Genomic DNA, 13,400 nt, shown 5'->3' with positions numbered 1-13,400 from the left:
TGTGGCCTGGTACTCAGGATACAGATGACTTTCTAACACTGAAGATGTGATAGAAAAACTCTAAGGGAGTTCCAGGTGACTAAAATGTAGAAATCTGGTATCAGTATAAAGCTTGACATCATAAAGAAATTGAGATTTGGAGTTAAAAGCCAAGGTTTAACTAAAAAGGTGTGATGTCATAAGTTAGCATCAGGGGAATCTAGGTGAAGGGAATATGAGAACTCCATCTCTGCAACATTTCTCTAAGTCTAAAATTACTCCAAAATTAAAGCATTACTAAAAATAAAAGTTCAGGGTTTCAGCCTTGGCTCTGATGCTTGGATTTTCTGAACCTTAGAGTCCTCATCTGTAAAATGGGATAATGATAACGCTCATTTCCCTGTGTGGCTGTTGTGAGGACCAACTATGGTTAAGTAAGTGGACACACACTGCAGACACTGAAACACACAGCCAATGCTGGTCACTTTCCAAGGGAGAGTCACGTAGGTGTCAGAGAGAAGCAGTAAGGTAGAAAAGGTGTTTATAGTGTAGACCCTGGTCACAGGGAACACCAAAGACCCAATTGTTATAAACCATCAGTAGAACTCTGTTATCCTTTGTAGTTAAACACAGGTACCAAGTCTTTCAGGCATGTTGGCTGTGGCAGTACCATTTATTATATTATTAGAAGGGTTTAGCAGCCGTCTCAAAAAAATAAATAAATAATAAATAAGAGGGACACAGCTAGTAAGAATAAGAAAGAGGTAAAACGAACAAAAGAGAAAACAGTAGCTTCAAACACCCAACTTTCCTTTAAGGAAGTCCCTGGGCCATAAGTCAGTATTTGTTTCAAACACACTTCATGGAGAAAGGAAGAGGGAGGCATTTTCTAGTCTCAACCTACCCCACACGACTTGGCTGGTGATCTGGAAAACTTGCTCATAGCAAGCCCTAGACCAGCTCAGCCACTGTGTGGATCTTCTGATGGCGAATGAGGTTGCAGTGTCGATTAAAGCTTTTCCCACATTCAATGCACTGGTGAGGTCGCTCCCCTGTGTGGCTTCTCTGATGTTCAATGAGAAATGAACGTCGACTGTAGCTCTTACTGCACTGGCTGCACTGATATGGCTTTTCTCCTTTGTGGATTCTCTGATGCTGGATAAGACCCGCACTCTGACTGAAGGCCTTCCCACACTCCTTACAGTGGTACCGTTTCTGTATATTGTGGATTCCTCGGTGATTAAAAAGACCAGAACTTCGACTGAAGGCTTTCCCACATTCATTACATTCATAAGGTCTTTCTCCAGTATGAATTCTTTGATGTCGAATGAGACCTGAGCTCTGAGTAAAGCTCTTCCCACATTCATCACATTTGTGTTGCCCCTCTCCTAAGAGGTTTCCCCACTGCCTCTCTATCCTATCCTTATGTTCACCAACTTCTCCATGTGGGGGATCCTGCTGTGATACCTCCCAGGTCTGCTCATTAAACATTTTCCCATGTGGTTCCACTATTGTAGGACAGTCTTTCCTTAGCACCAACTCTCTGTCCTCAGTCTTGGTTACTTCATCTGAAACAAAGAAAAAGGCTAGGTAAATGTCACTTGTTCCCTGAGCCTATGGGAAGATGACTATGTCTATAAAAATATATCATAGAAAAGGAAGTGGGCTAGAAACAGAAGGGCTAGTGTGGTAACATCTTCCCCTAGGTAAGGATGAAAGTTTGCCCTCTTTGGCAAAATGCAGGTCAGTCCATCCCCATGTAGACCTGGCTGGGGAGTTGTTTTTTGTTTTGTTTTTTGAGCCAGAGTGTCACTCTGTAGCCCAGGCTGGAGTGCAATGGTGTGATCTCAGCTCACTGCAGCCTCCATTTCCCGGGTTCAAGCGATTCTCCTGCCTCAGTCTCCCAAGTAGTTGAAACTACAGGCACGCACCCCCATGCCCAACTAATTTTGTATTTTTAGTACAGACGGGGTTTCGCCATGTTGGCCATCCTGGTCTTGAACTCCTGACCTCAGGTGATCCACCCACCTCGGCCTCCCAAAATGCTGCAATTACAGGCGTGAGCCACTGCACCCAGCTGGCAGTATTTTTTTTATACTTCTTTATGGGGAGGGATGGGTAAAGATTAGGGTGGCTTCTCTGGAGTATTTCCTTACACCTCTCTCTCCTTTCTGAGATAACCTCAAAGTGACCCTTTCCAAGGAAAGTTACTTCATGTATTCATTCATTCATTTTCAGAACAAGTATTAAACTTCTACTATTTAGGTGCTTCAGGCAGTACAGTAGTCCCCACTTATCTGTGGTTTTGCCTTTACAAAGTTTCAGCTACCCACAGTCAATCACAGTTCAAATATACTAAACGGAAGATTCCAGAAGCAAACAATTTTTTTTTTTTTTTTTTTTTTCTGAGATGGAGTCTCGCTCTGTCAGCCCTTGGCTCACCGCAACCTCCGCTTCCTGGGTTTAAGTGATTCTCCTGCCTCAGCCTCCCGAGTAGCTGGGACTACAGGCACACATCACCATGCCTGGCTAATTTTTTTTTTTTTTTTTTTTGTATTTTTAGTAGAGATGAGATTTCGTCATGCTGGCCAGGCTGGTCTCGAACTCCTGGCCTCATGATCCATCCGCCTTGGCCTCCCAAAGTGCTGGGATTACAGGCATGAGCCACCGTGCCCGGCACAAACAATTCTTAAGTTTTAAATTTGGCACCATTCTGAGTAGTATGATGAAATCTCATGCCATCTGGCTCTGTCTCACCCAGGACATGAGTCTTCCTTTTGTCCAGCATATCCACACTGTACATGCTGCCTGCCTGTTGCACACCTAGTAGCCATCTTGGTTATCAGATTGACTGTTGCAGTGTCTCAGTGCTTGTGTTTACATACCCCTTATTTTACTTAATAATGGCCCCAAAGTGCAAAAGTAGTGAGGATGGCATATTATTATAATTGTTCCATTTTATTATTAGTTATTGTTGTTAATCTCTTACTATGCCTAATTTATAAATTAAACTTTATCTTAGGTATGTATAGGAAAAAAATAGTATATACTATATAGGGTTCAGTATTATCCTTGGTTTCAGGCATCTACTGGGGGTCTTGGAATGTATCCCCCTTGAATAGTGAGGACTACTATACTTTATGACTTTGAAATCCACAATTATCCAAGGTGCATTCCCATCATAAGACCTTTGCTCCAGTGCTTCTCTCTTCCTGGAAACTTCTCACCTCAAATGAAAGCAAGGCCCAGTCTCTCGCTTCCTTCAAGTCTTTGTTCAACTCACCTTCTCAATGAGGTCTATCTTAATTCTTCTATTTAATATCACAATCTGTTTGCCTTATCGGTAGCACTCTTAATCTCCCTTATCCTGTTCTATTTTTGCCTTATTCCATAGCCTCATCACCTTTTAACACACTGTATCATTTCTTTACTTTTATATTTATTATTATCTCCCTCTTGCTACAATCTAATCTCTATGAGAGGTCTGTTTTATTCCTGAGAATCATGCCTGGCACATAGTCTGATTTCACTTTGCAACCCAGAAAAAGGCCGAGGACAACAGACCCAGGCCTCCTCTTTTGACCAAAATATTTGCCTCTTTCTCCCATATCTAACTGTCCTGTCTCTCACACACAAGAATAGGTACCTCTTAGGACTCCTCTGTTGTTAGGCCGTGTTTCTCCTCCTCCTTTTAGCTGGGGGATCACAGCAGGTTTGGAAAATAAAAATGTGTCTGTAGAGAACAGATGGGCCCCAAGTGGGATCAGTACTGCCCTTCTGCTCAAACTTCGTATTAAATCTGAAATCCATAAGGAAGCTGGGTAGAATATAAAAATTCAGACATTTCCCACCTTTTAATGATTACCATTTATACAACTTTCATGACTTATGAAGCACTTTCAGATATATTATCAAACTGACTCACCACAAAACTCGATGTTATTATCCCATCTCTTTAAAGAACTACAGAAAAATATGGGCCAGGCGCGGTGGCTCACACCTGTAATCCCAGCACTTTGGGAGGGCGAGGCGGGCGAATCACGAGGTTAGGAGATCGAGACCATCCTGGCTAACACGGTGAAACCCTGTCTCTACTAAAAATACAAAAAATTAGCCGGGCGTGGTGGCGGGTGCCTGTAGTCCCAGCTACTTGGGAGGCTGAGACAGGAGAATGGCATGAACCCAGGAGGCAGAGCTTGCAGTGAGCCGAGATTGTGCCACTGCACTCCAGCCTGGGCGACAGAGCGAGACTCCATCTCAAAAAAAAAAAAAAAAGAAAAATATGGGAAGATACATATATATGGGTAGACAGTCTATATAGAGAAACGTCTAGAAAATATGCAGCAAAGTGACAAGAGTGTTACCTCTAGGGAGTAGGATTTGGAAAACTTCCATTTTTTACTATATAAACTTTTGTATTATTTGGATTTTTAAATAATCAGCATAACTTAAAAAGAAACTCAAGCTTACCTATTGAATATTGCTTGGCTAAGAATTTGAAAAACTGGAACTTGAATTTGGTCCTTGTAATTTCAAACACTATGTTGTTTTATAATATTGGCTTTACCTAAATTTGTAACGCATACCTGCGCTGATATCCTACAAGGAGAACTCTCCAGTCTCCAGATGCCCTCTGGATATTCTCCTACAGCCATAGTAGATGCTTAATAAACACTTGTTGAATGATAGATGGATAGATGAGTGGATAGGTGGAAAATACAGATGTGCTTCTTGGAAAAGGGGATTCTCAGCAGGGTTCTAGATGCAGTTTGGAAGACAGAAGAAAGGAAGTGGCTAGAAAATAAAAGGTCCAAGTTCATAGAGAGAGGAAGAAGAAAGAAACAAAGAAATTGGAAAGATGCTCATAAGGAGGGAAAATGTTATCAGAAGCAATTTTAATCTGATAAAGTCACAAGAGCTATAAGAAGGTCTGCACAGAATTTACTCAACACATACACTTTAATTTAAATCAAGAGATGTGTTCCATGTAATATAAATCCATAATTGCTAGGGTAAATGAAATAAACAGAAGCTAGAGACAAAGAGGCAAGGGAAGTTGCAGCTTTGATGCATATAGGGGTAATATGAAACTGAAAACAGTAGAACCTTGCTAAAGATTGATTGTCAGAAGATTAACAAAAAGTCAGTAAGAGGGTATGATTTTATGTGTGGGAAATCAGACAAGCTAGAGCCAATTCCTGCAGGGAGGGCTAGAATGGGAAAGCAGCTGACTCAGTCCCAAGTGCTCAGTACTATATCCACAAGGGTGGCCACTGCCACCACTCAGAAGACTACAGAGAAGGAAATGGCAAAGTCTGATTTCACTGGATTCTCCCATACAGTTCTGCCACTTACTAAGCATATCTCATATCTTTCTACTGCAAGTATGAACCCAAATCAGCAAGGGTGGCACTGGTGACTTGTGACAATAGTGACATAATGCATGCCAAGTGCTTTTCATAAATTGTATTTGATACTCACAATGACTTTCTGAGGTACATACTGGTTATGGACTAAATTGTATTCCCTCACATATGCTGAGGTCCTAACCCCTCAATATGATTACATTTGGAGATAGGGCCTTGAGGAAGGTATTAAAAGTTAAATGAGGTTATAAGGCAGGGCCCTATCGGGTAGGAATGGTATCTGTCCTTATAAGAAGATGAGAGAGCTTGCTCTCTCTCTGTATGCACACAGAAGAAAGGCCATGTGAGGATACAGCAAGAAGATGGCCATCTATAAGCCAGGAAGAGGCCTCACCAGAAACCAAACCTGATGGCATCTTGATCTTGGACTACTAGTCTTTGAAAATGTGAGAAAATAAATTTCTGTTAAAGACAACCAGTCTGTGGTATTCTCTTAAGGCAGCGCGAGTAGACTAAACCAAAGCTATTATCAACCCCATTTTGTAGATGAGGGATCTGAGGTCAAGTGGTTAAGTAATCTGCCCAATACAAGCAGCTTCCATGAGGCGATGCCAGGATCTGAACCTGTCTGTCAAACCTTGAAGTCCATTCTCTGAAGCTGTGCTCCACAGCGATCCCCGAAAGCCTTCCTCATGTACCATGCATCAGAAGTCCAGAGAGCTTCCAGGATGGTACTCAGGGAGAAGTCTGCACGCAGGGAGAAGGGTCAAAGATGAGCACACTAGGCTCTCAGAAGCACTGACCATTACTGCTATCTGGTAAGGAGTCTTTGGATCTCCTGTTTTCCCAGCTCTGGGTTTATTGTTTGTTTTTGCTTGACCAGGTGAGATTCGTTCAACATCAAATAAATGCTGTTCCTCACCTGTCTCTCCAATAGAATGGCACTTCTGAGCAGAGTCACATGTGAGCTGTGGCTCCTTAGGCTGGGACTGAAGGCTCAGTGGTGTCTGCTCTGCTACAGGCACCATCTCTTTACAGAGGACTTCTTGTCTGTGTCTGTGGGCCACCATCTGGGGACAAAAAAGACAAGATTTGACTTTTGAAGAAATTAACCGTCTGAAATAAACACTTCCAAGAAAGAAGGAAACAGGAAGGAGAGTATTTTATCACCAATGTCAAGGAGACACAAAACAGAGGATACAAGGATTCTTGGCATGCCAAAATACACATTTTTCTCTAGGAAATCTCCCTTCCTACCTCATGTTGTGGTTCATCGAGCTCTCTCTCCAGATCCTCCAGCAAAATCACAGCCTCTTCTCCACTCTCTGGACAGTGTTCCCTCACCCAGCCCTGGAGCTCCTTGGGCAGAATGGATAGAAACTGCTCCAGCACCAGCAGATCCAAAATCTGCTCCTTTGTGCTCACATGTGGCCTCAACCACTGGTAGCAAAGTTCCTGGAGTCGGGTAAGAGCCTCCCTCGGCCCAGGGGTCTCTTGGTAGCACAGCTGTCGAAAGTGCCTTCGGAAGATTTCCCTTGCCAGTGGATTATTGCGTTTCAGTCTGGATTCCTGCCATTGAAGGTGACTTTTTGCTTCCACCTTCATTTTCAGAAGTTCTTCCCATGCCTCGGGAACTGGAACACCCAGGGATAAAACCTCCTTTGAGTTTGTATTCATCTTGACCTTGAACAGCTTAAAAGGTACCCTCCAGCTGGAGCTATGCTTCAAGACAAACCTTGGAGGTGCCTGCCTAAGCAGTAAAAATAAATTATTTATATAGAAAAATGATAATAGCTGATGACAGAAACTGATAATACAAGCAATTATCATAGGCCCTAAAGCTCTTCTCTGAAAAGTGATTTGGTGACCAAAGGATGGAAATAATGGAAATATATATATTCATAATGTGCAAAGAGCATAAGCTTTTAACTTACCCAGATATGGGTTTTCTTTCTTTCTTCTTTTTTTTAAAATGGGGAATTTCACTGTTTCCCAGGCTGGAGTGCAGTGGCATAATCACAGCTCACTGCAACCTCAAACTCCTGGGTTTAAGTGATCCTCCCACCTTGGCTTCCCATAGTGCTGGGATTACAGGTGTCAGCCACTACACCTGACCCAGACCTAGGTTTTATTCTGATCCTAATATTTACTGGTTGTGTGACCTTGTGCTAAGTTTTTATATCTTCTTTCAATCTTGGTTTCTTTATGTGAAAAAGAAATAGCAATAATACTTTACAGAGTTCATGGAGGAAAACAGCCCATGAATTAGGGACTGCACCGATCACTCAGAAAGTCTGAATAAAAAGTTTGAACTCACTGTATAAACATCAACTTAGAGGAAGAATAAATGGAAATATTGTTACTGTCGACTAAATGAATGAACCAACATTTACTTTACTATTTACTTCAGTTTTCTTAAATTAATCTTCAAAACAACCATTTAAGGTTGGTATTATTTTCACTAAATTTACAGAAAGAAAGGCTTAGGTGGATTCCAAGTCCTGGAGCTTTCCACACCACCCTGCTGCTACTGAAGAGTAACAGTCAACACTGCACAAGTCTACAATATGCTTTCAGATACAAGACTATATTTCATCCTCACAATTACCCACTGAGGTTTTATTATAATAATTATTTCACTAGATAAGAAATGGAAGCCAGGGAAAGTTAAGTAGATTGCCCAAGGTCAACTTCTTTTTGAGGACAATCCTAAGAAGCCAAAGCCCAAGGGAGAAGTTTTCTCCACAGACCCAGGAAGCTCCTGAAACCCAGGGGGGTGTTCCCAAAATGTATGTCTCCAAAATGTCGGGAAGCACAGCGCAGCAGCTGAATTCCACCTTGAAAGGCCCTATGGCAGACATCTGGGGAATCTGAATTGGGAGGTGGAGAGAAGTACAGGGAGCCCCAGAATATGCCCTTTAAGGGGCTCCTCAGTGATTTGTATGTATTATAAGGTTTGAGAATCAATGAACTAAGGAAAAGGGAAACGGGAACTGCTACATTCTGCGCTTGAAAACCAGCCCATTCAACGCCCCTTAATTTGCTTTTAGAATCTAGAGGTGAGAGGATATACAGGTTCTCCATCGTGAAGGCTGCCAAAGTCTTAATAGTCCTTAACTTCCTCTCCCGGGTGTTTCTTTCCCTGAATCCTAAGCCTGTTGTCGTTATTCACCGAGGTGACCCTTCAGCCTCGCAGTCCTCCTACAACCCTTTCTTGTACAATGTCCCCACAGCTGGGGATGACCACTCTGGTCTAGGGGACGCCCGAAGCCGCCCGGCACTGACCGTCGCCCCCTCCTCCGGCTCCCACTTCCCGGCGGCTGAGGTTCACTTTCCACACCCCTTTCCCAGCCCCACCCTCCCTGACCCGCCTCCATTCCCGGTGCCCACAGCCAACTCACGAGACCCGGAACGCGCAAGGAGGGAGAGGGGGTTACCGGACCGGCGTTGCTAGAAGCGCGGCACGAACAATGGCCGGGCGGGGAAGAAAGATGCCGACCTCTCCTCTAAGGCGGACGGAGCGGAGGCACTTCCGGGCCGGTCTAGGAGTCCATGTCTCGATGTCCGGCGTTCACCTTGCTTCGGACTCAACCCCCAATTTCCTGGCGTCCAGTTCTTTTTCAGCAGTGAATCACATAACCAGAATGTCATACGTGTGTGGGCCGCACACAGGTTTTAAACGGAAAACGTTGATGAAGCATAGAACGTTAACTATTGAAAATGCTGATTTTTAAAAGCATTTTTAAAATTAATACATTATTTATGGTTAAAAAAACCCTCAGACAATACCAAAATTAATAAAGTAAAATGTCAAACCCCACCTACCCCTCCTTAGTCCCACTCCCCGAGGCAGCCACTGTCACCGTTAGCCTGGAATTTGTATATCATTGTGATCCTCTCTCACACACACAATGGCATTATTTTATATTTAGCCTTTTCTCCCCCGCTTATTTTAACTTTTTCACTTCATGTATCCTAAACAGCTTTACTCATCATGTAAGTCTAACTTATTCTATAGGTGCATAACAGTCCATAAAGCAATTTATTTGTCCAGGCCCCTACGTATTCTTTATTTAGGCATCTGCCTGCCTGCTTGCCTTCTTTCCTCCCTCCCTTCCTCTTTCCTACCTTCCTCCCTCCCTTCCTGCCTTTCTCCCATCCTCCTTTCCTTTTCTTTCTTTCTTGTTTTTGTTTGTTTTTTGTTTTTTTGCTGTAAAAGTTTTCTGGAGTTTTAGTAATAGTAATACAAAATCAAACCAATTAAATAAATTTGTCACCCAGGCTGGAGTGCAGTGGCACCATCATAGCTCACTGCAGACTGCAACTCCTGGCTCAAGCAATCCTGCCTCAGCCTCCTGAGTAGCTGGGACTACAGTCACACACCACCATGCCCAACATTTTTTTTTTTTTTTTGGGGGGTAGAGAACAGGGTCTCGCTTTGTTGGCCAGGCTGGTCTCTAACTCCTGCCCTCAAGCGATCCTCCCACCTCGGCCTGGCAAAGTGCTGGTACAGGCATGAGCCACCATGCCCAGCCTTAAATAAATTTTATTGGTACAAAAGAGCATAATTGTAGGTACTGTTAGTCATTCATCCGTTTTACTATGCCAACCAGAATGATGGTGTCGCGTAGATTAAACTATATTCTGTTTGTTTTGACAGAATCTTATCATTTATTTTATTAAAGCAGTAAGAAAGTATCTTGTGTGTTAATGGAGCCTCCATGATCTGTTTTAACTCCAAAACGGTAGTAGTTCGGAAAATTTCTTTATTATTTTCCTCAACCTAGCCTTCTGAGGGCATTATTTAAACCCGAGCTTTATGCTTTACTTCTATTTCTTTCAAATATCCAATAAGTGTATAATCAATAAGAGCACTAACATGCAGAAAATTTGCTCAAAAATCCTCATCACTTTTTCCACCATACCATGTTCACTTGCGAATTCCTCATTACAAACTTCCCTAACAAACTATGAAATGAGAGTAAATGCTCAACTTCTTTTGGACTTGAATAGACTGTTTAAATATGTTATTCTTTTCCATTTTGGATGACCATCTTTGACAAGCAAATGCAATTTAATATTTGTATGAAACTTCTTAAATGTCTCACTGGCAGTTGGTTAGGGTCTCTCACTGGTTTATATGTGCTTGCTAAGTGGGTCAACTATAGGGCTCAGCCCAAAGTCAAGTGGGCAGCACATTGGACTTCACAATGGTTAGCCCTGAGAGAGACTGGCTTTGATTCGTCTGTTTCCGGGAAGATTCCACTATAGCAGTACTTTGATGAGTGTCCTGGGACAAAAGGGATTATTTTTAACATATAACTGGGAATCCGTACTGAATATTGAAAATGCCACACCAACTCAAAGACAAGGAATACTGACTGCAAAATCAACCAAAAAGGTTAAGGATTACCTGAATCTAGAAGCAGGCATATTGGGATACTAACTCGGCTTTAGGTTATGCCATAAGCTAAAAAAATTAAGATGAAATAAAGCAAAAAGAAAGAGAGAAAGAAAGAAGAAAGAAAGAAAGAAAGAAAGAGAAAGGAAGGAAGAAAGAGAGAAAGAGAAAGAAAGGGAGAAAGGAAAAGAGGGAGAGAGGGAAAAAGGAAGGAAGGAAGGACTTGGAGGATTGGTGACAAAGAGATGATTGATGAAACTAGCTCGTATGTGGATAGATCTCTTAGAATGGATACCAAATGTACAGATATTTGTGTCCTGTATGAATCTTCATTAACCCACTGTGTCAGAGGGTTTCAGTAAGCAAGTGAACAAGATGATGGTGAAACAGAACATGGACTCCTCCTCTTCACAGCCTACTGGGATCCCTCCTTAAGCATGAAAATAAAGGAAAAATTGTGAGTCCCTTCAAGGGAAATTCCAGGCATCCTGCAACCAGCAACTAGGGAAATAAATTAATAACCTGCTAAGCAAGAAGATAATAATAGCATAAACAACAGTCACCCAAGTGAGTCAGAGTTATGAGATGTTTGTTTCCTTATAGAAACTAAAGATAACATTTGACATATGTCCTTGAGTTGAGTTGTTTTTCAGAAACCAGGACCCCCACCAGATGGAAAATGTTGATCACTGTCATATAGACCTTGACAGACAAGAACCAGAAGATGGATAAGGAAGTCCTAGAAATTTTCCAGCCTTTAACTCACATTGGAGAACCCCCTCAACCATGCCTTAAAAACTCTTGCTTGTAAGCCATCTTACAAAGAGTTCAGATCTTAAGTGTTAGTGGCCCAATAAGCTTGCTTGGTGCTCTACAATAAATGCCTTACTTTCTCTCACTGCAAATCCTAGTGTCAATGTTTGGCTTTGCTGCACTGGAGAAGCAGACCCAAGTTTTGTTGCTTAACAATCTGCTTTATGAGTATCAGCAACTCTTTTTTCAGCTATCTCAGCATTTGCTCAAGAAACTTTTGAACATAGTGACCATGGCTGCCATGATGAAGGCTGTACATAGGCTCAAAAAACAAGACAAAAGCTTTACTGTTGAAATCCAATTTGCAAGAGCCAAAACCAATCCTAATCCCTAGAAATGATGTAATATCACAGTGGAAACAGCCAGCCACCTGATGGTAAATTGATTACATTCAACTCTTTCCATGATGGAGAGGACAAAACTTTTCTTCAAAGCAATAGACACTTTGGGATTTGGATTGGCTTTTCATCCCTACCATGCTCTGTCAGTACTGACTTGTTGAAAGCCCCACTTACACCAGCCTCAACTTAGGTGGGCATTAAAATAAAACGATTTGGTCTTTTCCTTTTTTTTTTTTTTTTTTTTGAGACAGTTCAACTTGTTCTTATAAATCCTTTCCTGTCCCTTAATGATGCCTTGAGCAGCTCCCATAGCTTTCTGGCAATTTTAAGTATTAAAGGTCTTATTCAGCTTATTTTTAATTTTAAATTGTATTGTTTATTGAATAAGTTACATAGCCAAGGATTCAAAATATAAGAGGTGCGAAAGGGCATACATTGAAAAATCTCTGTGATATTTTAAATTTTGTTATGTGTGATAATGATATTGTAGTTCTGTAGGAGAATGTTCTTACTTTTCAGAGATGGGTACTGAAATATTCAAAGATGGTATGCCATGATGTCTATAATTTAATTTAAAATACTTCAGCAGAGAGAAAGGTGGGGAGTTAAGTATGACAAAATGTGAACAATTATAAAATCTAAATGATAAGTATATAGATGTTCATTACATGTTATGTAACATAAACTAGAAATAAAATCCAATCCCCACCCCAAACCTGGCCAACTAAACAGACCCCTTGTGGCAAAAGTGATACCAGAAAAAACTTAAAATCTGAGTTCCCAGCCCTGACAGAATGAGACGTCAGACACGACTCATTATACCCTCCTCCCTTGTGTGGTTTAGACACAACTGACCAGCATTAAAGTTAAAGTAGAAATCATAAGACTGATAGAATAGACTCTTTGTGGCAATCAGATACCAAATTATAAGCAGGACCTAAGTCCATGCCAGGGAAGGGTTAAGTCACGCTTCCTTTCACTTAAGGAAGAAACTGTGTTCTAACCGCCACAAAGTTTTCCTTTTTCTCTAGCAGCTAAACAAGCACTGCCCGTGAGATAAGAAATATTCAAACAATTTGCAGCTCCACTAGATGCTGACAAACTGTACCCCTGTTCCACCAACTGTAACTATAGCTTTGACTGAACATGAGACTGATTTTAGTAACTTTCTCCTGATAAGACCAACCATGGACTCATTCTAACTCTTTTACAGAGACTGTGCACTTCTGTGCTCTCATGTCCTAAAGTGACCATTTGACCTATAGAGCCTAGTTGTAATACATGCAAATGTTAAGTCTCTACTTCAAAGTGAACATGTAACATGCATGTTTGTTCAATGTGCATGTGTCAGGACCCCTTCCTGAATATTCATAGCTCCTTCAGTAACCTGTTGAATATGTATGTTTGGTCAACTCATTCAGCATAAAGCTTCTACCTCAACCCCTCCTCCTTCAAAGTGCCTGTCTCTGGATGTGGCCGGAGGAAGGCTTCCCAGCCTGT

General features: G+C 41.7%; 1 protein-coding gene across 9 annotated transcripts; it reads right to left on the bottom strand.

Moving 5' to 3' along the window:
* Positions 1-622: 622 nt before the first annotated feature.
* Positions 623-9,239, bottom strand: ZSCAN9 (zinc finger and SCAN domain containing 9). Of its 9 annotated transcripts, XM_054492053.2 has the most exons (5): positions 8,845-8,874; positions 6,603-7,095; positions 6,268-6,415; positions 3,626-3,778; positions 623-1,547 (listed from the first exon to the last, which is right to left on the bottom strand). In XM_054492053.2, the coding sequence occupies exons 2-5, from the start codon at positions 7,020-7,022 to the stop codon at positions 931-933; spliced, it is 1,338 nt and encodes a 445-aa protein (XP_054348028.2). In that variant the 5' UTR covers positions 7,023-7,095; positions 8,845-8,874; the 3' UTR covers positions 623-930. The 9 variants fall into 9 exon arrangements, with proteins under 9 accessions (XP_054348028.2, XP_054348019.1, XP_054348024.1 ...); XM_054492044.2 differs by lacking the exon at positions 3,626-3,778 and having other exon boundaries at positions 8,845-9,239; XM_054492049.2 differs by lacking the exons at positions 3,626-3,778; positions 8,845-8,874 and adding an exon at positions 9,171-9,224.
* Between the last annotated feature and the right edge of the window lie 4,161 nt (positions 9,240-13,400).

This window comes from Pongo pygmaeus, chromosome 5 (genome assembly GCF_028885625.2).
Source record: "Pongo pygmaeus isolate AG05252 chromosome 5, NHGRI_mPonPyg2-v2.0_pri, whole genome shotgun sequence".
In the NCBI taxonomy this organism is placed as follows: domain Eukaryota; kingdom Metazoa; phylum Chordata; class Mammalia; order Primates; family Hominidae; genus Pongo; species Pongo pygmaeus.
Note: the sequence above shows the minus strand (reverse complement) of the source record. Positions and strands in the feature narration are given on the sequence as shown.

Coding starts and splice junctions, on each gene's coding strand:
- ZSCAN9 (XM_054492044.2), bottom strand. CDS start 8,996: ATGACATTCTGGTTATGTGATTCACTGCTGAAAAAGAACTGGACGCCA. Junction 7,096..8,844: donor CCGTCCGCCTTAGAGGAGAG/GTCGGCATCTTT, acceptor TTTACTGCTTAG/GCAGGCACCTCCAAGGTTTG. Junction 6,416..6,602: donor TCGATGAACCACAACATGAG/GTAGGAAGGGAG, acceptor TTTTGTCCCCAG/ATGGTGGCCCACAGACACAG.